The 26797-nt window shown below is 38.3% G+C and overlaps 1 protein-coding gene across 1 annotated transcript; it reads left to right on the top strand.

Moving 5' to 3' along the window:
* Positions 1–194: 194 nt before the first annotated feature.
* MTPAP (mitochondrial poly(A) polymerase) lies at positions 195–26737 on the top strand. Its single transcript, XM_070472165.1, has 9 exons — positions 195–383; positions 4916–5088; positions 5599–5832; positions 7480–7704; positions 14666–14877; positions 17089–17315; positions 24078–24170; positions 24251–24324; positions 25985–26737. The coding sequence occupies exons 1-9, from the start codon at positions 230–232 to the stop codon at positions 26342–26344; spliced, it is 1752 nt and encodes a 583-aa protein (XP_070328266.1). The 5' UTR covers positions 195–229; the 3' UTR covers positions 26345–26737.
* Positions 26738–26797: the final 60 nt, after the last annotated feature.

Genomic DNA, 26797 nt, shown 5'->3' with positions numbered 1-26797 from the left:
GTAAGTCGCCTGCTCGTTCTCTTGAGCCTCTTCTTTCAGAGAACCGTGGGAGAGTGGAAATATTTAAAACATGTCAGAAAGGTCAGGCATCCTTATTCGGGCCGCATCTTATTTTCTAAGGGAAACGTCTTTTGCCTAGTTTGACCCTCTAGGCTTCCCATCCTTTTCGCCTCAGCGCGCATGCGCGAAGGCCAGGCGCCCCTTAGTTCGTGCTTCTGCCTCTTTGACAATGGCGGCTTGCGGCGTCGGGCTATTGACCCGTTTGTCCCTGCGCGCTCAGAGAAGCCAAGTCCAGTGCCCTCTTCGCAGGCTTCTCAGTTGCCCAGGAACGGTGGCCGCAGACCTCAGGAGGGAAGAGCAGTCCTCGGGGAGCGCGGAGACAGGTGTGGTGCCGGGGCTGTAGCCGCGATCTGCCTCGGGCCAGGGCAGGAGGAAGAGTTTGGAGTCGCGGGCGGGCGCTTGACCTGTGGAAGCGGCCGGGGAGCCTTTTGCCATCGAAGAGGCAATGTTCCCACCTCGTCTGACCGCGCTCGGGGTATCTAGAGCCGCCGCCGTGGCTCGTGGTAGTAGCGGGGTTTGTGACATTTCTGCCTCCGGGGACTCCGTGTCCAGCAATGAAGTCGTTCAAGGCTCGTTTGCAGGCCAGGAACACAATTTGACAGTGTTTGACAGTTTGGCGAAACATTGTTGCCGGTAATGGTAGTGCTTCCACAGTTCCTTTTTCGGTAGCTTCCTCGCTTACAAACGTAACTGATTTTGATGCTCACAGGTTTCTGATGAAGGCCGAGCGAAGCCTTGATGAATGAGTAACTGGGATCCCTGGTCCTCCAGTGCAGGCTCTGCCTCTGAAGTTACTGCCTTTTGCTTTATTCTTCTGGCCATTTTGAACAAAATCAGCTTGGTAACAGATCTGCAGGGGTTGGAACAGGCAGGAGTTTTAAGTTTATGTGTTGGTGTGTTCAGAAGTCTAGCCACCCCTCTTGAGACCTAAGAGATGCCTATATGCTATTTACAATTCGTAAAGCAATCTAGCAGGAGTTGTATCATTGTTTCCATTTTAGAGATGTAGAAAGAGGCCCAAGGTGCTGAGTGGTTTGCAGCTGAGTTGATTTATACCTCGAGTCCCGCTGTTAAACATAATGTGTTGATTTTACCATTTCTTGGAGCTGTAGTTTTAAGATATGAAATTATTTCTGGGAACAGCTCTAAAAAAGGCTAAACAAGGAAAGTGTTTTTCCTTAAAATAAATGATAGGGTTGCTGGCCTCATCAGACTGTTTGAGAGACTCATTGACAGTGAGTGGGAAATATTACTTCATATGAAAGTTTATTGAAATGTTGATTGGATTGTGTGTAGTAGAAACTGCTTCTGTTAGAAACTCTTTTAAGTGACTGGAAATTTGAGTAAGCCTTCTGCCAAAGAAGCTATTATAATTTAACATGACTATAGTGGCTTAATTTTAGAGTATTTTCACATGCTTTTTGAGATACAGAGCTTTGTGAACTCAGTTTGGAAGGAATTATTACTTCATTTTATAGATGTAGAAACAAGTTAGTCCAAGTGGCGAGTAAGTGGTTCAAGCTTACTCAGCTGTTCAGTAGCAAAGGTAAGAATAAACCCTTCTGATTCCAAGGCTTCATTTAGTAGAACTTTTTTGTTTTCCTTAGGAAATGTGTTTCATTTTGTATCATTAGGGTAATATAATTGGCTAAATATTTAGAGATTCTTGTGAGGCATAACAAGTAACAAAATCCTCATTTGAATTGCTTTCCTATTTTTAAAGAGAAGAAGGTGATTACTCTATGTAATTTTATAATTAGAAGAAAATTGAGAAATACCCAGTAGAGTTATTCACTCAGTGTGAGAACTCATTGCCAAAGTTTTGCTAGTTACATTTTCTAATAAGAAGGAACACAGTTTCATAAATCAGTCAGTTCACTTTTGATGAGGCTTGGATGGCTGGAAAATATAATGAGCTAAAGCTACTAATTTCCCATTTCCCTGTTGGTCTTGGTTTTGACATAGCTTTCATGTGAGAAATGGAAAGAACCCTGATTTAAGAACAAGAATTTGTATTGTTCAGGACTCTGGGTACAGATGACAGCAACTAACTCAAATTAAAGGGAGGATACACCAACCATGGAACCAAACTCCAGAAGGAGACATGACTGCTCTAAGGTCACCTGGATGGGTGTGATGAGAGTGAGTTGTTTCCGCCCCTGTTGTTTGGCGGCCTCCTTATCTCAGGTTCTTCTTCTACAGGAGTTGTTCATGGTAGGTGGGGAGGAGTGGCCACTAGTAGCTTGCAACTTTGTCCAGTGGGAGAATAATCTTTTGCCTGAATTTGAAAGATCCTCAGAAAGAGTTGTTGATCATCACCTGAACCCCACCCCACCACCCTCACCTACTGGACCAAGAGGAGCTGTTTCAAATCATTTGAGAGTCCTGGCCCGCCTAGTGGGACATGGGCACATGTATGGGAAGATAGCTGTTGACAGCCGCCCCCTACAACCTCACAGACAAGGTTGTGTGTTACCAGGACAGGGGACATGTGTCAGGCAACCAAGGAGCAGCTAAACTCTGCAGGAGGCTACCCAGCTTGTTAGATGTTTGATTTGTTTTTTCATCATTAATGATACTTACCCTGTCTATCTGAAAAGGTTATTATGAGATTCAGAAGAGAATGTTTTTTGTGAAAACTGGAAAGTGCTGCACCAGTGGAAGGATAGCTGTCATGTTCACATTGGTTTGTTTCCAGGTTGTAAATCTCCACTTTCTTTGCAGTGCTTCTCTACCAGAGTTTTAGACCTTTTATTACTTCTTTCCAGATGCTCTCTGGTTAATCAGCATCCTTCAGATCCCTCATGTCTGGAGCAGAGCATGTACTCTATGTGTGGCCTGACCAGTGAATAGTGAGAAAGTGCCAGTACCCCTTGAACTTGGATTTTGTATCTGTATCTATCTTCTCCCCATTCTCACCCCAGAAGCTAATACATTCCCTTGGCTTATATTGAACTTTCATCAAATCACACTTTTGTTCTTCTTTTATACATCTCCTGCTAGCTGATCCCTCCCCTTCTCCCACCCCGCCACACCCCCGTTGTGTACTTGTATGTTTATGTTGTTTTTTATTCTAAATGAAGGGCAGTATTCTCTGTGTTTTTGCTTATCAGATTGTTATCCCGACCACGGCAAATTTGAATGTCTTAAAATATTAGCACTTACTACTTTTTCCTTTCAACTTTGTGTTCTTTGTCCATTTGACAGCCTTTTTACAAGGTAATGAAGTTATATTACCTGAACTTTCTGACCCCTCTTTCATGACTTTGTTCTGTCTACATCATTCGTACTTTCTGTTGTTCAAGGCCAGAGCTGTTAGTCCTGTAGACTCTGCTTTCTCCCCTCACCTCCTGTCTTCTCGAGCATGTTTCTGCGTCATTCATCAAACTTCTCGACCTCCTTCTCAAATTCAGTTTCTGTTTCTCCTCAGTAGTCCACCTGCAGGCAAATACTTAAAAGTACAAAGACACTGTATACTGAAGACATTGCAGTGTTGCTTGTGATAGTGAAAAAGGTAAACCATCTAACTATCTATCATAGAGGATTAATTAAATTACCATAGATATCCAAGCATACTTATGCAATTATTTTTTTCGTAATTATTTTTAAAATGAGGTAAGTATATTTCTACTGATGTGAAAAGATATGACAGTGTATTAAATATTTAAAAGCGTATTACAGAACAGAATGTACAGTACATTTTCAGTAATTTCAGTTGTGTGAAAAATGTTTATCTCTGGAGAGGTATGGATGTATATGTTTATATGTACCTTGAAAATGTCTGGAAAAGTATCACACTTAATACTTGGGTATTAGAACTGGAGGAGGATTTATACATTTACTCTATGAAATTTTGCAGTTTGATTTTGCTTTTACAATTAGCAGTTGAACATCAGTGTAGACTCAGTAAATAGCAACAAGACGATGGAGGTGGTAATTACAGCTGGAAGAGCGGATGAGAAAAACTTGGACCATTAAAAAAAGAAGGAAATAGGGACCAGGTGGAAAAGCTGTCAGTAGACTGAGGTCATCCCTGTCCTCTGGATGGAAGACAGGTTCTCTTCTGTGTTGTTAAAGTAAATACAGCACTGTGACTGACATTCTTCCAGAGATGTTGAAGTGAGGTATTACAGAGTGGAGGCGATTCTGCCAAGAGGAGTCAGAAGTCTCCACAGACCTCAGCACAGTTTGCAGGATGAATGGGAGTTTGTGAGACAGAAAATGAGAAGGTGGGCATTGCAGCCAGAGAGAAGAGTCTGTGAAAAGTTCATAGTGTGTGTGATGATGATGTGTGAAGAGCACTGTAGGTAAGCAGTGTGGAGAAGGAGGAGGTGGCGGAAGTTGAGGTGGATGAGAAGGGGCCAAGGTGCTGGGAACTTCATGCTCAGGCCGTGGGGCTTAGACCGGACTGGGAACACAGCAAGAAGTCAAAGAATAAGGCTTTCTTAAAAAGATTATTTTATAAAGAGGACTTTGGCACCTTTGTTTCATTGCACTCAGGCTTGTAAGAATTTCATTTAGAAATGTTACAGCTTATATAGACTTATTATGTGTGTATTTATAAAAGTGGTTTTACTTTTCTGGTTTTGCTTTGAAATTTTTGTGGAACACTCCCTTTTTAGCACTATTTATTGAATATAGTCAATCAAAACAGTGGACAGTTTACTGGTAATCACAAGGGAATGGTAATAGAAAGATTGAGAGGAGCACAACTTCACTTTGATAAAGGAGGAGAAGAAATAAGATGAGGTTAGGATAAAGTTGACTGTAGTCAAGAGTACAGTCTTTATATACCTTATCAAGAGACGCTTTAAATTTTACGTATGTGTTGGTAATGTCTTTGTCTCATTCATAGGCTCTGAAGACAGGACTCCAAAAAAGAGATTCTCCGAGGTGCAAAACGAGAGACGAGGGCAGGCCCAGCGGACTGTGTTGATCCACTGCCCAAACAAAATTGATGAGAAAAAGTTTCTCAAGTTCTTATCCCAGCATGGACCTATTAACAGCCACTTCTTCTATGAAAGTTTTGTAAGTATTTGAGAAACAGTCTGACTTAACCGTCATATATATTTTTTAAAGTTATTTTTTGCTCTCTTGCCTCTGCAGTATGGTAAAGTTATAAAGTTTCTGTTGATATCCTATAGCTTTCTTTATCTAAATTTCTTTAATGAGGTTTTTTTTAATATGAGAAGTCCTTATGGGGTATTACAGATTTAGAGAATTATAACTAAATCATAATTTGACTACTTTAAATCATTCCATTATCTTAGGCACTGGAGCCAGTGGGAGGTCTTTTTTTACCTTTTGATTTTCTGTGTCAGCATTATTTTCAGCTTCACATACCATTTTATAGTGTTCCTTTTATTATTCTGCTTATAATGGTTTAAAACCATTGCTTGTGTGCATACCATTGTAGATTTTAATAATGAACATTTTTCATGTTGTGATAGTTGCTTTGAAATATGAACTAAAACACTATTAGTTTAAAAATATTAATAGTATTTAGGAATGTGTTCTATTCTTATGTTTTTGATCTAGGGTCTTTACGCTGTTGTAGAATTTTGTCAGAAGGAAAGTGTAACTTCATTGCAGAATATAACTCGGACTCCAAGCCTGGGCCCAGAGGCTGCAATTCCATTCAAGTCACGTTACTTCAATTTAAAATTGAGAAATTCATCAAACCAGACTTCTGAACTGTCAAGTATTCAATGTAGTAACCAGTCTTCTCCTTCAAGCAAGAAGCTTTATCAGTTACTTTGTTGTGCAGAAAGTGTAAGTTTTTAGGTATACTTCCCCAACTTGATATATATGTGTTTGACTTGTTTTGCACATTTTAAGTTTTTATTATTAAATATTCAAATTACAGAGCATACTGACCGAGTGAAAAGTAATACCAATCCTTCCCCACTCCTTACCTGATGAACTATTTGTAATCATGAGAAGTAATCACATTCTTCCAAAGTTTTGGACCTTTGGATTATTCTAGTTTTCTTTCTCTTGTCAACATGACATATAATTGTATATGACATTCTTTTTGTAAACTAAAACATCTTATTTCTGGTTTTTTCTCTTTTTTTCTGCTCTAATAATGTTTGTAGTTGTTGGTCAGTCTCTCAGTTGTATCTGTTTGCGACCCCATGGACTGCAGCACGCCAGGTTTCCCTGTCCTATACCATCTCCCAGAGTTTGCTCAAACTCATGTCCATCGAGTTGGTGATACCACCATCTCATCCTCTGTCACCCCGTTCTCCTATGGCTTCAGTCTTTCCCAGCATCAGGGTCTTTTCAAATGAGTTGGCTCTTCGCATCAGGTGACTAAAGTATTGGTGCTTCAGCTTCAGCCTCAGCCCTTCCAATGAATATTCAGGACTGATTTCCTTTAGGTTTGATCTCCTTACTGTCCAAGGGACTCTCCGGAGTCTTCTCTAACACCACAGTTCGAAAGCATCAATTCTTTGGCACTCAGCCTTCTTTATGGTCCAACTCTCACATCTGTACATGACTACTGGAAAAACCGTAGCTGTAACTATATGGACCTTTGTTGCCCAAATAATGTCTCTGCTTTTTAATATGCTGTCTAGGTTGGTCATAGCCTTTTTTCCAAGAAGAAAGTGTCTTTTAATTTCATGGCTGTGGGCACCATCTGCAGTGATTTTGGAGCCCAAGAAAATAAAGTCTGTCACTGTTTCCATTGTTTCCCCTTTTATTTTCCATGAAGCTATGGGACCAGATGCCATGATGTTTATGTTAGTTTTGATTTTTCTTACAGGCTTGTCAGAGGTTTAGCTAGTTCTTTTCAAGAATCTCTTTATGGTTTTATTTATCAAAGTATACTATTTGGGGGGGTATTGATTTTTCTAATTTTAAAAACTTCTAAGCTTTTATATTTCCTCTACTTTGTGGGCCTTTAAGGCTGTGGTTTTTATTTTAAATATGAATATTTAAGCTCCAGCAGGCACCTTTGTGGTATGATCATTTTAACACCAGTCTCCTAGGGAACATACAGGATTGTTGTTCTAAGGAACTGGGGGATCATGGGCCTTCATTCCTGAAACTTTGCTGTTTTCTAGTGTTCCTTGCCTTTAACATTGGCTCTCCTCTCCCCTGCAACGTCCTTTAAATGTCCAGCTTTGGGGTGGTTTCTACCTCCTCTACTAGAGCCCTTTACATTTTCCTGAAACAATACTTTATACTCAGTGCCTAAGAAAAGTAGTAGTTTTAATTCTAGCCAACTTTTATTTTGCTGGTATCCTTCCTCATTCCTCAGTACAAAGGGCATTTTCAATAAGGCTCAATGTAAAAAGATTGTGTATTTTTAAAGTCGGTCTCCTAAGCCATCAAATATCTGAAATAAAATGACCATTATGCAACATGACCTGAACATTTTCTGTATTTTGTTGTTTTGTTTTGGCCAGCTAGGTAGATGATCAGCTAAACACTCTGTTGAGGGAATTCCAGCTCACCGAGGAGAACACCAGGCTCCGGTATCTCACCTGCTCTCTCATTGAAGACGTGGCGGCTGCGTACTTTCCGGACTGTGCAGTCAGACCCTTTGGCTCCTCAGTGAACGGTTTCGGGAAACTAGGATGTGATTTGGACATGTTTTTGGATCTAGATGAAATTGGAAAATTTAGTGCTCAAAAGGTAACTGCATTTCTTTAAATCACAAAGTTAAAATTATTAGAAGAAATAAAGGAAATCTTTTGACTTAATAAAATTTTAACTTGATTTCTAAGCTTAAGAGGCAGTGTGGTAACAGAATAAAGTCTACTTGATACTGCTTCTTTGGAATTGTAAAATCTTCTTTGCATTGGTCTAATATGTGAGCATTTTTTTTGTGAATATCTTAAACATGTAATAAAATGATTTTTCCTCTAGGGGGTTGAGAAATTTTTTGGGTAGACCAAGGTTACTTACTGTGTTTTTCAGATTATGTGTATATTAACTAATCATTTTGTCTATAACCTAGTTACTAAAATACTTTTTATAACTCATGTTATTTGCTTCCATTCATTTCTCAGAATTCTTCTGATTTTTACAGTACTCAAAGACTATGTTAGCTACATTTCAGTGTATGATTATTATGCCTTTTTATCGGGTTGTTCATGTATCATTGTTATGTCCATCATCTCTGTAAATGCCTTTTCTTTGAATTCTTTTTTGTTTATTAAGATGGCCGTTTGTTATCTGTTTCAGAAACTTTCTTCTGCATCACTGTTTTCAGCTTTCACATTTTAGTTCAGTTGCTAAGTCATGTCTGACTCTTTAAGACCCTATGGACTCATATGCCAGGCTTCCCTGTCCTTCCCTCTCCCCTGGAGCTTGCTCACACCCATGTCCATGGAGTCAGTGATCCATCCAACCATCTCATCGTCTGTTGCCCCTTCTCCTCCTGCCCTCAATCTTTCCCAGCATCAGGGTCTTTTCCAATGAGAAGTATGGTTTTTCCAGTAGTCATGTATGGATGTGAGAGTTGGACTGCAAAGAAAGCTGAGTGCCAAAGAATTGATGCTTTTGAACTGTGGTGTGGAGAAGACTCTTGAGAGTCCCTTGGACTGCAAGGAGATCCAACCAGTCCATCTAAAGGAAATCAGTCCTGAATATTCATTGGAAGGACCGATGCTGAAGCTGAAACTCCAATACTTCGGCCACCTGATGCGAAGAACTGACTCATTGGAAAAGGCCCTGATGCTGAGAAAGATTGAAGGCAGGAGGAGAAGGGGATGACAGAGGATGAGATGGTTGGATGGCATCACTGACTCAATGGACATGAGTTTGAGTAAGCGCCGGGAATTGGTGATGGACAGGGAGGCCTGGCGTGCTGCAGTCCATGGGGTCACAAAGAGTCAGACCCAACTGAGTGACTGAGCTGAACTGAACTGAAGCTATTCACATTAGGTGGCCAAAGTATTGGAGCTTCAGCGTCAGTCCTTCTAATGAATTCTCAGAGTTGATTTCCTTTAGGATTGACTGATTTGATGATCTTGGTGTCCAAGGGACTCTCAAGAGTCTTCTCCAACACCACAGTTCAGAAGCATCAGTTCTTTGGTGCTGTCTTCTTTATGGTCCAACTCTCACATCCATACACGACTACTGGAAAAACCATAGCTTTGACTAGATGGACCTTTGTCAGCAAAGTGGTGTCTCTGCTTTTAGTATGCTGTCTAGGTTTGTCATAGCTTTTCTTCCAAGGAGCAAGCATGTTTTAATTTCATGGCTGCAGTCATAGTCTGCAGTGATTTGGGAGCCCAAGGAAAGAAAATCTGTCACTGTTTCCACTTTTTACCCATCTATTTGCCATCAAGTGATGGGGCAGGATGCCATGATCTTAGTTTTTTGAATGTTGAGTTTTAAGTCGGCTTTTTCAGTCTTTCATCCTCATCAAGAGGCTCTTTCTGAGGTTGTTGATATTTCTCTCAGCAACATAACATATGTTGTTATATTTTGGGTATAAATAGCAAATCACTGAATTTTATGCTTTTACTCCAATCTTTTGAGTATTTTTATTTATTATTACTGGTACTTTTATTTCTACTGTTTAATTTTTTATTTCTGATTTTCTATGCTTTTCCTTTGCTTTTTCTTCCTTTCCTCCTCCTGTTGAATTCTTTCTTTATTCTGTCCTTTCATCTCTTACTTTCTTTCCAGTTACAGTTTAGGGATTTTATATCCCATTTATGGTTTATTAACATGCATGTCTGACAGAGTGAAGTTAATCAATGTGTCTGGTATCATCCCAAACAATATAAGAGGGACTTTAATTTAATTACAACTTTGATTTGGAAAAACTTCTGTGTTTTTGTACAATCTTAGGTTTCTATGACGGCTCTTTCCTATGTATTTCAAACTAATAATCTTCTCTGTGTGACTATCCAGTTGAATCTTCAAACTTAACATTTTGAAAACAAAAGTTTATCTTCATTTCCTTGTTAATATTCTTAAGTTCTTATGAAAGTTCTTATTTATGTGTCACATGTTTATTAGTGGCATTTTAGCTTTCCTGATATTTGCTGTCAGCTAAGCAAAGAAATCTAAGCTAATCTTTTAGGCCTGCCTCTTCATTTACATCCTCAAAGCTGCAGTCACAGGGTCCTTTATAAATTCTCAGTTCAATGATTACAACAACATCTTGCTTTCCACGTATTCCTCGCCTCATGCTTTGGTTTTCTAGCCCTCAGGTTCTGCTGAAGTTACCTTAAAACACAGATTGGATCATCCACAAACTTAGAACTGTTCTTTTTAACATAGAATTGAAATGCTCTGTTTCATAATTCATTTTAGTGATGATTTCTCATTCTCTATCTTCACACACCCAGTTTTTCAGTCACATCATTTAATTACCTAATTGTAAGGGACTTTTATGATGTGGATAACAACTAAACAATTGTTATATCTCTTCAATGAGGAGTGCTGTTTCCTTCCATTCCTGACTGCCATTCCTAAGCATCTTGCAAGGCCTAGTTCTGATTCCACCTTCTTAAAACCATACTTGATTTTTTTTTTCTCTGCTCCAGTCAAAATTAATCACTCCTTTTTTGCAGTGTCTTGCTCATCTTTCTGTCTCCAGATTCCTCCTGGGTTACATTTAGTTAGTGGTTGATCTGTGTCTCTCACTGTATCATAAACGTGGGCAGAACAGGGACCATGTCTGTTCATTTTCTCATCCCATACAGTGCCTATATGCTCAGTGTATAATTACAGAGTCAAAACTGGCCAAGGAATATAAAACATATCACAGTGAAATGCATCAGTCTTATTAAGGCTAACATGCTTTTAATACTTGAAGTTGTATTAAATTCCTGGCAGGGACACTCAAGTTATATTAGGTTATTTTTATATTAAATAATTAACATGGCTAACAATATGTTGTGATGGTGAAAGCTTGGGCTCAGGAGCCACACTGCAGATTAATAATTCTTCTACTTACAGCTGTGTGACAATGGGTAAGTTATTTACCTTCCCTGTGCCTTGATTTTCCTAGCTGTAAAACTGGATTGGTGCTATAGAACCAACTCATAGAATGAGAGGATTGGTAGACAGTAAGAAACAGTTTTTTTCTGTTGGAAGGAAAGGAAGGAGTTGGAAACTTAGTTGGATGTTAGATTTCTGGACTAGAGAACTATTTAGAAAAAAAGTATTTTAAAAGACAGTGGTCCAATCTCACTAAACAATTTGACATAATTTTGTATGTAGGTTTAACTTAAGCAGTGTTGTTATATACTTATATTCTGAAATATGTGCTTATATATGATTGTAATAGCTTTGCTAATAGAAACATTTTAGAAATAGAATGAAAAACAGGAGCATTTTTTTAATTTTAATTTTTAAACAAAAATAAATTAACAACAACAACACAAAAAGCAGGACTACTTTTAAGTCTGTCTTCCATACAAGCAGCTTCTTTGATTGCTGTATGCCGTCATGGACCTCTCCTTCCTCTAGGTGTTGTGTGTGTCTTGGTACCCCACCTTGGTTTGTAATTCTCGGGACTTGTTTTATTCTTCAGCCTGAGTTGAGGACAGTTAGGAAGAGATTATAACTAAATCTATATATATGTCTTAGCTTCAGTCTACTGTATCCTTTTAAAAATGGCTGCAGAATAGTCTATTGAATGAATGTACCATAATTTATTTCATAACCAGTCCTTTTTTGTTAGTTAGGGAGCAGTATCTTTTTTCCTGCTTTATTGCCAACTATAGTAGGTAATATTCTTTGGTTGTGCATAACAGAAACCAAACCAGAGCAGCTTAAACAAACAGAAGAAGTAGAGGAAGCATCCTAGAACTCAGGAGTCAGGAATCAGGAGTGTGGGTGAATCCTGGGAAAAGACTAGAACTAAGGTATAAATGACCAACAATCCACGAAGGGTCTGTTTCTCTCCATGTTTTGCTTTGTTTAATATCTTCCACCCCTTCACTCTCCTTTCCCTACCCCACTTTGATTTTCTTTACATTTTCATCCTGGTGATATAGCATGTGCCTGCCCCGAAGTTTCTGAGTTCTATTTCAGCCACGTGGGAGCCTCTGACCCTCAGTTGCAGTTCCTGGTGGAAACACTGGGTGGTGATGGGGAGCCTCCGTGGTGCTTATGTCACCAACCCTGTCTGGTCTGCATGCGTTGTCAGGGCCTTGATCCTTTCAGGAGGAATGAGTTCTTGAAGAGGGGTGGGTTGAAGGTAGAGTGCTTTAAGCTAGATAGAGTTTTTAGAAGGTATCTACCACACAAATAGTGCTGCAGTGAGTGAACAGCTTGGTAAATCTGCTCATTTGTATTAGCATTCCTTTGGGGTGATTTCCTAGGATTTTAGTAACTAATCAAAATCTTACATATTCAAAGTTTTGCTATTTCAATATTAAAGTTGTCCCAAAAGTATGTCCCAGTTTACACTCCTCTTGTCAGGATGGATGTGTTTCTCCTCACCCACCAAAGCTGGTCCTGTCAGCCTTTTTGTTTTTGCCAGACTGATAATCAAAAAAACCTCATTGCTATTTTAATTTCCTCTTAGTTTCTGGACAACAAGAGCATCTTTTATGATGTTTCTTGCTCAGTTTTATTTCTTCTGTTAATTTCTTATTCAAATGTTTTTGGCCATTTGTAGAATTGGGCTCTGTGTAAACCCTTCATAAATTAGGGACATTATCCCTTTATATGACATGTATTATTGTCTTCATTTGTCTTCTTTCTAGTAATAAATATGCTTGACCTTAAGATGGTTTTCATTTTTATTCATTCATATTCTTTTGTGTGTTCTGGAATTTTGTGTCATGCTTAGAGAATCCTTTACTCTATGATCGTATAAACATTCTCCCGTTGTATTCTGGCATTTTATTGATTCAAACCTATTTTATTGAAGTTTATGCTCCATGTTGAATTTACTTTGGTTTTGGACTAGTTTCTTTTTTTGATGGCCACTTGACTCATTCTTTCAATAGCATTTCTGCAGTAATTTGCAGAGTTCATTTTATTAACTATTAAATGCCTATAGTTGCATCTAGTTATATTGTCTGTTTCCTTCTGTTGATCTGCTGTTCTCTTGCATGTACTTCCTGTTATAACTACTGTGGGTTTGCAGATCTTATGAAAGTGGAAAGGCTGACTTGGGAAGGGCATGTATATGTTCACAGAGTCTGTGGTTCTACATGTAGTATTACATAAGTCAATTCTAAAAAGCCAATGATCTTTCAAGGTAGTATTTTATACTCTAGAGAATCAAAAGACAACTGAAGATTTTTTTTAATGTTTTTATTGAAGTGTAAGTTGATTTACAGTGTTGTGTTCATTTCTGGTACACAGCAAAGTGATTCAATTATACATATATTGTGTCTGTTCTTTTGCATGTTCTTTTCCATTATGCTTTATCACAGGATAGTTAATATAGTTATCCATGCTATACAGTAGGACCTTGTTGTTCATTTTATATATAGCAGTGTGTATGTGCTAATTCTGAACTCCTAATTTATCCCTTCCCTACCCCCATGCCTTTTGGTACCATAAGTTTGTTTTCTATGTCTGTGAGTCTGTTTCTGTTTTATAAAATAAGTTTATTTGTATCATTTTAAATTCCACATATAAGTGGTGTCATATATTTGTTGTTCTCCTTCTGACTTCATGGTAATCTTTGGTCCATTTATGTTGTGTAAATAGCATTATTTCGTTCTTTTTTGTGGCTGAGTACTATTCCAGTGTGTGTGTGTGTGTGACTGTATATCACATCATCTTTATCCATTCATCTGTCAGTGGACATTTAGGTTGCTGCTATGTCTCGTCTGCTGTAAATAGTGCTTCCATGAGCATTGGGGTGCATGTATCTTTTCAGATTTTTCTCCAGATAAATGCTCAAGAGATGGAGTTTTGATCATATGGTAGCTCTATTTTTGTTTTTTAAAAGAACCTCTATATTGTCTTCCATAGTGGCTTCACCAATTTGCATTTCCACGAAGAGTGTAGGAGGGTTCCCTTTTCTCTTCACCCTCTCCAGCATTTATTATTTGTAGACTTTTTAATGATGGTTGTTCTGACTGGTGTGAGGTGATATTTAGTTGTTTTTTAATTTTTAATTGAAGGATAATTGCTTTACAATATTGGTTTCTGCCATACATCAACATGAATCAGCCATAGATATACATATGTCCCCTCCCTCTTAGACCTCCCTCCCACCTAATTTTAGCTTTGATTTACATTTCTCTAGTAATTAGTGATGTTGAGCATCTTTTCATATGCCTATCGGCCATCTGTGTGTCTTCTTTGGAGAAATGTCTAAGTCTTATACGCACTTTTTGATTGGGTCTTTTTTTGTTTGTTTGTTTCTGTTTTTGTCCTTAAGTTGTATGAGCCATTTGTATGTATTGGCCCTTGTCCAGTCGAACTATTTGCAAATATTTTCTCCTAGTCTGTTGATTGTCTTTTCATTTTGACAATTGAGGGTTTTTGGTCTGCTTTTGGCTGTGATTGCATGGAGAATTTTTTGTGTCTTGATGGTTATTAATTTTTTGTTTTGTATGTGTGTGTGTTTTGACCAGAAATGACTTAGAGCATCCTTTTAGAAAAGTTTCAGAAGTTCCTTTTTATGAAAAAGCTCCTATTTGCTAATGTTTTTATTATTCAGACCTCAGGAAATTTTCTGATGGAATTTCAAGTGAAAAACGTTCCTTCGGAAAGAGTTGCGACTCAGAAGATCCTGTCTGTGATAGGAGAGTGCCTAGACCAGTTTGGCCCAGGCTGCGTGGGAGTACAGAAAATACTGAATGCCCGCTGTCCCCTTGTCAGGTTCTCACACCAGGCCTCTGGATTTCAGTGTGATTTGACTACTAACAACAGGTATGGTCTCTTACTTACTATCTTAAATGAATGTTACAAAGTATTAGCATAGTTTTTCTTGCACAGAAACAGTGATTTTTGACTCTTGGATATGCTTTACTAGTAATTTTTTTTAAAGGTGAAAACTTGAAAAGTAGGAAGTACTTTCTCTTATACTATAAATATCTATTGGGAGGTTTTTTTTAGTGTTCTTAATAGAATGTTAAGATACTGTGTTAAAATGTTAACATACCTAACAAACATCTTCTGAGAACCGTGTTTCATTGTTCCTATTTATGTAGCCTGATAACAACTCAAAAGTTCCTGAATATCTAGCCTTCTAGTTTACTTAGAAAGTAAAGTGGCATCTTGAGTTTGTCCTCGGAAATGCCTCCAGATATAGTCAACTTTGTGTCAAACAGATGGTGGACTGAGCAGCCTAATAAGACTGCATAGTTTTCTTCAGCATGTTTTCATTTTATTGTCAACCTGTTTGCTTAAAAAAGGGGGGGTAATGAGAGTGACAAGTTCTTTTATGCTCTGATAACTTTTCTTTGGTTCTCAGTAGGGAAAACTTCTCAGTTGAGACGTTTGTTTCTTTACACTCTAGTATGCTCATTGCATGCATTCATCTCCCTGTACTATCTGTTAGTTAAATAGTCATAACTAAAAATAGATTCAGAAAATCCAGTCTAGAGCAGTTTTGAATAAACTCAGGTGTTCACTAACAAGTCAGTGCTAAGTACTTCTGAGTTTCTCTCAAGTGGCTCATGGAGTAAAAATAAATAAAAACACATACTATACTTTCTATCATTACTATATTTTCTTTACAGCATGTAAGTCAAATAAAATGACTTTTATCTTTGTAATAGTGTTGTTTTCTTTGTCTTGTTGCCATAGTTTTTAAAAATTTATTTAATATGCATCAGACTTTTTATACTTGCATATTTCTTTATACTTGCATGTTTTTTTTAATATCAGGTACCTTGTACTGTGTTTTTTTTTTTTAAGCTACTTATTTTTCAGCTTAATTTAGCTTCATTTACATAGCTAAAACATTTAATCACCATGAATTTCTAATTTGCCATTTCCTCTCCTTTCCTTAAACTCAGGAAGTGCCACCCATGATGGTACTTAGTAGGCAGTTTGGAGTTGATACTGTGAAATAACATGTGCCCTCTCTTGGGTCTTTGAGAAATTATAAGACATGTCTTGATCATTAGGAACTTAATTTTAAAATATTTCTTATAACTCTTTGCATTATAACATATGAATAGAAGACTTAGAAAATAGGCTGTGAAGACTGATTTCTTAATACATATTTAATCTTCCTGAGTTGTGGATTTTATAAATAGTACACTTAAGTAATTTTGGCTGAATTTTAAAAGACATATTTTCTTGATAAAATAAGTATAATATTTCCCTTGTCTGTGGAAGGATTAGATAATCTCCTTTTCCCATTCTGAAGTGTCCTGATTTGGATGGTAAAGTATAAGGGTAGGTCACCTATAATCAATCCATAACAAGATCAAATTGTTTTCAAAATTCAGTTATCAGTAAATCTTTGTCATATTTTTCTTCCTATGGCGAGTGCAAGTCGTACAAATGACTTCATTTCCCTTCCAGCTTCATCTGATAGGAAGATCAGAAATACCATGCAGCACAGTTTTAATTACTCTGCAGAACCATTGGATCGGAATGCCTATAGCCCAGATAGATTCTGCTTCTGACTTTGTTCATTCTGTCTGTCTCCTCTGCATGTATCCTCAGTGCCCCCTGAAACACTAGAAAAGCTGTGGGTACAACAAATAAACACAGGAATTAATGATGACTCAGAACAGAAAAGGACTAGTTAATCTCCATATGCAACTAAAGTATGAAGTCTCTTACTTACAGACCTGCCTGTGTGTTTATTGATAGTTAATGAAGAGCACTTAGGTATTATTTCATTTATTACATCATGTTTAGGAACTTTGATTTAAAATTTTTAAGTTTGATAACTGCATTGTGGTTGTCAGCATTTAGAAGTATGTTTTAATGGTAATGAAAGGTTACCATTCATATTAAATGTTATATTGCAGATACATAATGCATTTGATGATCTGCGCTTATTGTTCTGAATATGTTTAGATAGAGTAAGATAGTTAGATATGTGCCCAGGTTTGTGTTTTGTTCTACTCTGGGATCATAATTTGGGGGGTTGAAAATTTCTGTTATTTTTTTCTTTCGAAGGATTGCCTTGAAAAGTTCTGAACTGCTTTACATGTATGGTGCCCTGGACTCGCGGGTTAGAGCCTTAGCGTTCAGTGTCCGATGCTGGGCTCGAGCACATTCGTTAACGAGTAGTATTCCTGGTGCTTGGATTACAAATTTCTCCCTCACCATGATGGTCATCTTTTTTCTCCAGAGGAGATCACCTCCTATTCTTCCAACACTAGACTACCTAAAAACCCTTGCAGGTGAGACTCAAAGCATCTGTTTTCTCTCTAACCGTTTGAATGGATAGCATTACCATGTGTTATCAAAGCCATGTGTTTGTTTGTTTATTGTTCAGTTGCTCAGTCAGGTAACTCTTTGCAACCCCATGGACTGCAGCATACCAGGCCTCCCTGTCCTTCACTATGTACTAGAGTTTGCTCAAACTGTTTTCCATTGAATTGATGATGCCATCCAACCATCTCATCCTCTGTCTCCTCCTTCTCCTCCTGCCTCAGTCTTTCCCAGCATCAGAGTCTTTTCCAGTGAGTTGGCTCTTTGCATCAAGTGGCCAAAGTATTGGAGCTTCAGCATCAGTCCTTCCAATGAATATTCAGGGTTGACTTCTGTTAGGATTGATCTTGCTGTCCAAGGGACTCTCCAGAGTCTTCTCTAGCACCGCAGTTCAAAAGCATCAGTTTTTGGACACTCTGTTTGTTTAAGAGTCATGTATTTTCAGTGTTGTGACTCTGTTAATAAAATCTAAAAGCTGTTAATTTTCTTAATGTCCACCAGGGGTCATGAGAGCTGATGATTTGTGAAGCTGAAGCCTTTAAAATTCTGTCTTGCTATGTCAGTTGGCCACATTGTTTACCATCTCCTGAGCCAGTTGGAGCCTCTCCTGGCTTGACCAAGTTTGGAATGACCTTGGAGAAAAATATATCCCAGATGCAGCTTCTGATTGGAGCCCAGCTTACAAATGGCTTTCCAAGTTTGAAGCTATTTCCAGATTTCTCTTAGAAATGCCAAAAACCGTTTCATGGTGTTTCAAGGTCCTAAATTTTTTTTTCTTTGGTTGAAAGTTTATAGGCAATTTTAAGTAAATGGTTTTAGAATTAGTATAGTATTTAATTTGTGTTTTAAATAAATTGAAATTTTGATAGGCTGCTGGAGGAGATACTAAAGTATTACAGTCTTAAATTATGAAAGGAAGATAATTCAGGGATTTACTCAGAAAATGTATATGCACTCCATCTTCTGCCCCTCCTATATATTGCTGCCAGATAGTTCTTTTAAAGTACACTCCTAAAGTGGCTCTGTTTAAAGGGATTTTAAAAGGATTTTATTCCCTAGAGAATAAACCTCAGGCAGTTGGCTTAGCTTTGTATTATATAGGATCTTCACCTGTAACTATTTTTCCAGCCTCTTCTCCCACTGTTTCTCTTCATGTATTCCCACATTTCAGCCAATAACATGTTCATAACATTTCCCCTTAGCTCCTTTTTTAATGATATTTGTTTTTCATCCTGGAACATGCCTTTTCTTCTCTATAAATTCTTTTAAGTTCACTTCCATGACACTTTTCTTATTATTCAAATTAGAAGTAATCTCTTCTTTCCTGCAAACACTAAGTGTTGGTACCACTTGAAAGTAAGCTTTAGAAAAGCTCCGTGTGGTAGGTTATGGAAAGTAGGAAGTTTAGGGGGAGGTAGAATGGTGGGCCTGTATCTCACCTTTGAGGTCCATGCCTGTGTTCATCTCCTCCTTCGGTGTCATTCATTCACTCTGGATCTGTTGGCTACAAATTATGTGTCAGGTGTGGTTTTTGGTGCAGTGGTTTATATAGATGATGTTCTCAGGCAACGCTTAAATCTAGTAAAGAGATAAGATGCACACAAACAGAAAACCTGGGTAGATCTCACCTGTTAGCAGCCTGGAAAGATCACTTCCTGTTCAGTCCTGCTGTATGTGCTGATGCTTAAGACTACTTTCCTAGAAACTATTTGGGGGAGTATCATGGATTTGGGAGTTCAGAAGCAAAGAAAGAATAGAAACTGAAAAAAGGAGGCTGCTTTGAAGCAGATTTATGTTAGCGGCAGACCATCACACCTTGGTGGTTCTCTTCCACCCCTGCCGCTGTCAGGCCCTTCGCATCCCTGCCTGGGGACATTTGCACTGCTTTTCCCTTCCCACTGCTCTGTTCTTAACTAACAGTGATTTTCAGAAATTCACATCTAACTGTAGTATTCACTCTCCTGAAATCCTTTCAGTAATTTTCCTATTACCTTTTAAAATTTCCACTAATTGTTTTAGAAAAAGAATATGATTTGTGAACAAATTTAAAATGACGTGTTGAGTTTTTATTCCAAATCTATTTTAAGCCAAATATAAGTTTATTCACATTCTATGGCGTCAAAACATTCCTTTGATAGGAATTCTTTTATTTTCTACTTAAAAATACAAAATTGGTTGTTTAACATTTTTCATGCTCATTCTTAAACATGGTCAGAGAAATCAGGCCATTTCAGTTGCCTTTTTCCACATAGCAAATTATAGGTGTGAATTACTAATAAATGTAAAAGTGAACTTGATATAGTTGTTGCTACTTTTTGATCATTGATTTTTGAACTTCTAGTGAAATCTTGAACTTGTTGTGGAATACTTTTTCATAAGTAAATGTGTGTATGAAGGATGTGGTAAAGATAATTTAGAAGAATGTATCTAAATTTTTTTTTTCCTACTCATTTATGTATTCTTCAAAATCCATGCTTTTTATACTTTCTGATTTTAACCAGGGGTCCCAGACTGATGTATCTTCAACAGTATATGGCTAAGAATAAAAACAGTGTTAAACTGAAATTATCACCATCGTGGGAACTCCGTGGTTCATCAGCTGAGGGGCTTGAGTCTTGTTACAGTCATTTTCTTCTAAACTGTGCCTCTCGTTTGATATTCAGATAGAGCCTATCAATTTGTATTGTTTCAAAAAGAAGAAAGTAAAAGAGTAAGCTTGCTTGATTGCCTGCTAGTTTATTAGTAGAAGGCAGTGTCAGTTTGTGGAACACCTGTCAGCACTTCTAGGACTTTGTCATCCACTGTTTGAAATCTGGAAGTTGAAGTCCAGCCTTCTAGCCTTGCGTTTAGGGTCCCTCACGATCTTTGTCTTCCTCCTCTTCTTGTACCTTCTCTCCTCTTCGCAATTCAGGAGCTGCAGTTCTCCATGCTCCGCACAGATCCTAGAGCCTCTGCACTTCTGCATATCTTGTGCCTTCGCCTACAGTGGCTTCTTCTCCTGCCTTCTCTTTTTACCCGGAGAAACCCATCCCGATCAAGCCAGGGAAGAGAAAAGGCAAACCCAGTCCAGAATCTGACTTGTTAAGTCTTTCCTGGCTTCCTCTCTCCTCCCTTCCTTCTAGGAGGTGGTGCCCTGTTGCCTTCCTAGCACCTGGAACACACCTGTATTATGACAGCTATTAGATTGTTGTTCTTTGATCTGGCTGCCTTGACCAAGCATTTCTAGGTCAGGCTGTCTGCTTTGTCTGCATTTTCCACTCCTGGCTTAGAGGAGTTCAGTAAATAGATTCAGATGATTGGATGAATATTTTAAAGTTGAAGGCTGTTTGTACTGAGCACGATGGCAGCTTTCATATTTTGGTTTTTCTTGAAGTTTTGTTTCTTCATGTTCTCTTCCAGTCTCTACTGCTTTACCCCATGTGTCTCTTTTATTTTCTTGTGTTTTCTGTCTTGTTTTGGCTTTGGTCCCTTTGTAATATTTACTTCTGTGCTTAATGCTTTTAATCCAGCATCTTCCTCTTATAATCAGTCATTTGATAAAAGTTCTTTTGTTTAGGACTCCTGTTTTTCTTTCCTATGATGAATTAAAGGTTTCAAGAAGAAATGAATGAGTGATACTTTCAGCAAGTTTGATGCAGAGACCCCAACATAGAAGAGAGCTTTAGTTGCTCATTCTCCGTGACCCAGTGACAATTCATTGAGTTCCAGGCACTTGGCTGAAATTTTTTTTGCATCATCTAAGTTTCCTATGTTAGAACATGCTCTTTCAGTCTTTTTTTCTGGAAGAAAAGGCCTGGCTTCTAACATGCTGAAACTTTGGCATTTATTACACCATTTATTGTGTTTAGAACAGTTTTCCCACCCTCAAACATGTCTTGCATCTCCCAGAATAGAGATTCTTTCTTGTACTGTCTCCAGGGTAAACCTGACATTTTCTGTCAGGAAGAGACTTGGGGGTCTCACTGCTCTAAGCATCAGGCATCCAGGCTGGGTCCTTCTGGTCAGATCTGGCACTTCAGCGGCCAAGCTGTTGGGGGCTCTGCCTGAATGTCTGGCTTCTTCTTGGCTTTCTTTACTGCTGGTTTAGGACCCAGTGTTCTCAGATCTCTTTCAGTCATTGCTGCTTGTCCATCAGTTCTTCAACGTAAAATTTTTGGTTGCTCTTGTCTTTCCTATTCTCCATCTTTAAGATTTTATGTCATTTTACTCTCATTTCAGTAATGCTTTGGGGTGAAGGTAGATGCTGAGTTTATATCACCATGTTTACCCCAGAGCATGTGCTCTGAAACAACATGTAGGTGCCACCCAGAGGAGTTGAGTGTCACTGGCATGTGTGGCCTGGTGGGAGGGGTAATAGGACTTGACCTTGTCTGTAGATCACCAGTGTTTCATACAATACTTTTAAGAAGTAATTTCCATAGAAATGAGCAGAGAGAAATAGGGTGTCATAGGAGCTTCCCAGGTGGTGGGGCGATAAGGAATCCACCTGCCAGTGCAGAAGACGTGCCTGATTTGGGGAGATCCCCTAGGGTAGGAAAGGGCAGCCCTCTCCAGTGTTCTTCCCGGGAAATCCCGTGGACAGAGGAGCATGGTGGGCTACAGTCCATGGGGTCGCAAAGAGTTGGACATGACTGAGCGACTGAGCATGCACACATACAACAGGGTGTCATATGTTTGAATAGGTTGAGAATGATGTCTCTACGGCAGCACGGTTCAGTAGAGCTTCCTGTCATCACGTTGTCCATTTGGCAGCCACTTGTTACCTGTGGCTAGTTCAGTTCAGTTGCTCAGTCATGGCTGACTCTTTGCGACCCCATGAATCGCGGCACGCCAGGCCTCCCTGTCCATCACCAACTCCGAGTTTACCCAAACTCATGTCCATCGACTCAGTGATGCCATCCAGCCACCTCATCCTCTGTCATCCCCTTCTCCTCCTGCCCCCAATCCTTACCAGCATCAGGGTCTTTTCCAGTGAGTCAGCTCTTCGCATGAGGTGGCCAAAGTATTGAAGTTTCAGCTTCAGTAGGCACTTGAAATATAACCATATATTAGTGTGACTAAGGAACTGAATTTTTTATTTTAATGGCTGTCATTTATATATTAGCTTAATAGCAGAAAAACAGGAGTGAGAGTAAAAAGGGAGAAGACTTAACAGTGGGGTTGTTTCCTGGGTTTGAATGCCTTAGGGGTTTTGAAAAAACAAAACTGGCCCTGTCTTAAATCAGGGGATCGTTTTTTTCCTTCAAGTTTTACTACTTTCTGTTAAAAACTTTTTCTGGTGAAGACCAACAGTTATAGACACAGTCTGTTTTTCATCACTGTACATTCCTAGAAGTATTCAGTACTTTAATGTAGATATACTTTAATGTGGATTTACTTTTTTGTTGGAAATATATTCCTGGAAAAAAGAAAAATAAGACACAGCAGCTAAAAGAGCATCAGTATATATGACTGGCCTGCTGATAATTTGAAATAATAAGGCATGTGCCTGGGTCCCAGGACAAATACATCTAAATGGACCTGTATATAAATTCTTCAGTTGTATAACGGTGCACATAAAATTTGCTGTTAAAATGAGTAACAATTAGTTTTAGTATTTAGAATCAGTGTTAGAGTCTGGAACGATTTTTGAGTACTTAAGTCAGTAACCAGGGTTTTAACCAAAAAAAAAAAAAAAAAAACCAAAACCACACCAAAAAAAGGGAGGCAGTAGTTTGAAGAAACCTTGTTTTATCTCTTTCTGAATTTCTCTCTGGCTATTATAATCATTCAAAGTCAAATATCAGCGAACATTAGATTCTTGGTTATGTGCCTGCTGTATGCTGGACACTGTTGTTGTGGACTGGCCAGTAGGAAGAGGGAAGGTCATCACTGCCTTGGACTGGACAGTGGTCTCTCTAGTCCCAGACTGGGGTCATGGAGTAGATAGCATGCTTGCAGCCATGGTGTGGTCAGGTGCTTGCTGATGGAGCACAGAACAAAAGGCTGGGCGCCCCCTTCCGGTTAGGAAAGGAGAAAGCCCTTTTAGTGGCGGTTGATTAGGCTTCTAAGAGTGGGAGTTTGTTTGCCTGCATGTTGTACAGTGGAAGGTGGATTAGAATGGATGAAGGATTTCATGGTGGGTGTATATTTATCCGTAACTAGGGAAACGATTCCCTCTAAAGATGTAAATGCTGTTGGGAAAGGTGAATTGTGTGAGTCTGCTGTGCTGTGAAATGAGTCATGCTGAATCCCAGTCACTGCAGAGGCCTGCCTCTCTGAAATTACCAGAAGTTTTTCAGGTCTCTTAGAACATTCAGTTTGTATGTGTCTTGGATGAGTTGTTGAAAGTAAATGCACAAAAGGATAATAAGACTGAAAATGGAGATCTAAATTAAATATAATTGATCAAAGGTAGTACCAGGATTTAAGTGGGTGAAAGATGGGAATGGTCTACATTTTCATTTATTACTAGAAAACTGATGACCTCAGATGATAGATTACGAATCATTGAGTGTTGATGGACAGTCTGTTCACCAAAGTTCATGTAAGGTTAATTTTACTGTAACATAATTGCTCTCAAATCCTTTTTAATGGAGTTTTAATCCTGCTATATATACTATATATAAAAAACCCTGACCAAGAATAGGACATGTTAATCTATAGCTTTGACTTGTGTGATTATAAATTTCTGAAGTAGGGAATATCTTTGAAACAGAATGTGAAATATTTTCCATTTCTGTTTATTTAAGATGCAGAAGATAAGTGTATAATAGAAGGCTACAACTGTACATTTGTTCGTGACTTGAATAGAATTAAACCTTCAGGAAACACAGAAACACTAGGTAGGTGTTTTCCTTTTTCTTGTTCCTTTTTGGACTGAAATAGACTTTCTTATTATCTTCCATGTTTTATTTTCTTACAGAATTACTACTGAAAGAATTTTTTGAGTATTTTGGAAATTTCGCATTCAATAAAAATTCCATTAATATTCGACAGGTAAGTACTATTTAATGTTTGGTTATTAGGTATATGGTCTTCTACTGTACTAATATTTAATGAGTGTAGTTTTCAAAGCATTCATTGTCATTGCATGTCAACTCTATGATGATAGAGAGTAATAAAAAAATTGACACCTAGTGGAGCTACATGACTTGGGCTAAGATATCATCTAGTAGACCAGTTCTTTTCAGCATCTGTCTTTGTCAGTTTGCCATGATATCTTTGTCATCACCTACTACTAAGACTGTATCCCTCAAAATATGGAACATATTCTAAAAAGTTTTTTAGAAAGCATAATTTCATATACACTTCTCTTTAAACCAGATTGAGTTTCTGTGGAAGAAATGGAATACCTAGTCCCAAAGATAGATTTTAATGATTCCCTCAGTTTGAGCTCTTAGGGTTTAATTTACTTAGGCAAGTGAATTTATGATTTTGGTTCATCTGAGTAGGTGGAATGACAGACATTTTCCATAAAAGAAGAGCCATCGGAGCAAACTCCAAGCAGAATCTGTTTACAAGTGGAGGATACGTGAGATGGCCTCCAGGTTTATTCTGTTTAGCATGTGGATATTTGGTTACAGCCCATGTAAGACTGGCTTTATAAAACACATACTCAGATATTCTTTTTTGTTGTTTTTCAACACTCCTTTTTTCATCCTTCCTGACCCTTATCCTGTTCATGGAGACTTTGCTTAAAAAAGAAAAAAAGAGAGGAAAAGTGTGGGATAGAGAGGGTAAGAGACACAGAGCTCTGGAATGCAGTCTAGAAGAAAAAGGTCATAGAACACAGGAAGTGCTTTCCCCTATATATACCCTCACTACTCAGGGCTCAGAGATAATGATAGGGCAGAACCCCTGCTGGACAGTGGTTTGAGAGGCATTAGGGAATTAACAGGGGCTGCTCACATTGGAGACTCCTGACTTGGTTTTGTAGTATTTATGTATGTGATATCATTTGAAAGAGGAAAAGATTATATAGATTAGTGGATCACTGATGTTCATGAGTTAGCTCTGGCTTTTCTTTTTAATTCTATGAGATATCTCACCTGGCAGAGCCTTATTTAAGTCGAATCTTTAGGAATGTACATAGGAAGCTTTTAATGTTTTAAAATACGTAATGAATAATCCTTTGTTCCTTCTCTTCCTTTCTCATTTCATACTTGTGAAACATTAATTATTATATTTAATTTAAGGCTTCTAACTCTGTGTGCTTCTATTTTGTGTGTAATAGGTATGTTTTTAGGAAGTCCCCAAAATAACTATCTTCTGCCATTTTTCTTTTCCATATTTTTTTTCCTTCCCAGCTCTATTCTGTTAGATAAACGTTATGGTAAAAATACTTTTATTGGTTGACTTAGTCCAGATACCTCTCATCGGAGCAGTGACATCATCATCCATAGCTCATAAACCTAATTTATTTTTCTCTAAAGAGCACTCATAAAACTACAGTGGAAAAAGCCAGTCAGAAGTACACACACATACAGTAACACATAACATGCATACATACCGAGCTCCCTTGGGGAAGGGATCCTTTACTCTGTAAAGTTAGTGCTGGTGTTTTATGTGCTTTTGACATTTTATTAAACCAAACAGTTTTTATATCTGAGCCCTTAATATATTCATACATCTTTTTCTTCCCGGTAACGATCTACAGGGAAAGGAACAGAACAAACCAGAATCTTCTCCGCTGCACATTCAGAATCCTTTTGAAACTTCTCTCAACGTTAGCAAAAATGTAAGTCAAAGCCAACTGCAAAAATTTGTGGATCTGGCCAGAGAAAGTGCCTGGATTTTACATCAGGAAGGTAAAGACCGCCCTTCGCCATCAAGTAATCAGCCTTGGGGGTTGGCAGCCCTGCTGCTACCTTCTGTAGCAAATAATGTGTCTCTTTCCAAGAAGAAAAAGAAGCCTGCAAGTGAAAGAATTAAAAACTTGTTGGATTCCATAAAAAGTAGCGGTGCAGAAAATTCCACAGCCACTAATGGGAGAAGAGCAATTAGCACTCGGGCATGATGGCTGTTTATTTGCTTTCAGAACTGGTTTTGTCCTGTAAGCTGGTTGCTGACTGCCTGGAAGAACCGTGCGAAGCCCTGCCAAGTCATACTTCCATCCAGTGTCTCTCTTCTCATGATCTTCCTGTTGGGCCCTTTAAACTGGTCTGAGATTCTGCGATATGTTCAGTCTGAAAGCAGTGGCACCATATGAAAACGCTAGCCATAGGAACAGGTGAAAGAAGATTAGAATGTACTTCAGATAAAATATACAAAGCAGGTGGGAAAAATCAGTCTTAGAATCAAACCATTGTTGATATCCACATCAGTCTCTGGGTGTAAATCATTTAAAGGGACTTCTAGATATGTACATACGTAGGCAATGAATACAATAAAGTTGAGAAGTTTGATAGTACTCTTTCATTTTGTATTCTTCCAAATATTCTTTCACATATAAATAAAAACATATTGGTAC

Source organism: Odocoileus virginianus, chromosome 9 (assembly GCF_023699985.2).
Source record: "Odocoileus virginianus isolate 20LAN1187 ecotype Illinois chromosome 9, Ovbor_1.2, whole genome shotgun sequence".
Classification (NCBI taxonomy): domain Eukaryota; kingdom Metazoa; phylum Chordata; class Mammalia; order Artiodactyla; family Cervidae; genus Odocoileus; species Odocoileus virginianus.
This window is presented reverse-complemented; position numbering and strand designations above follow the sequence as displayed.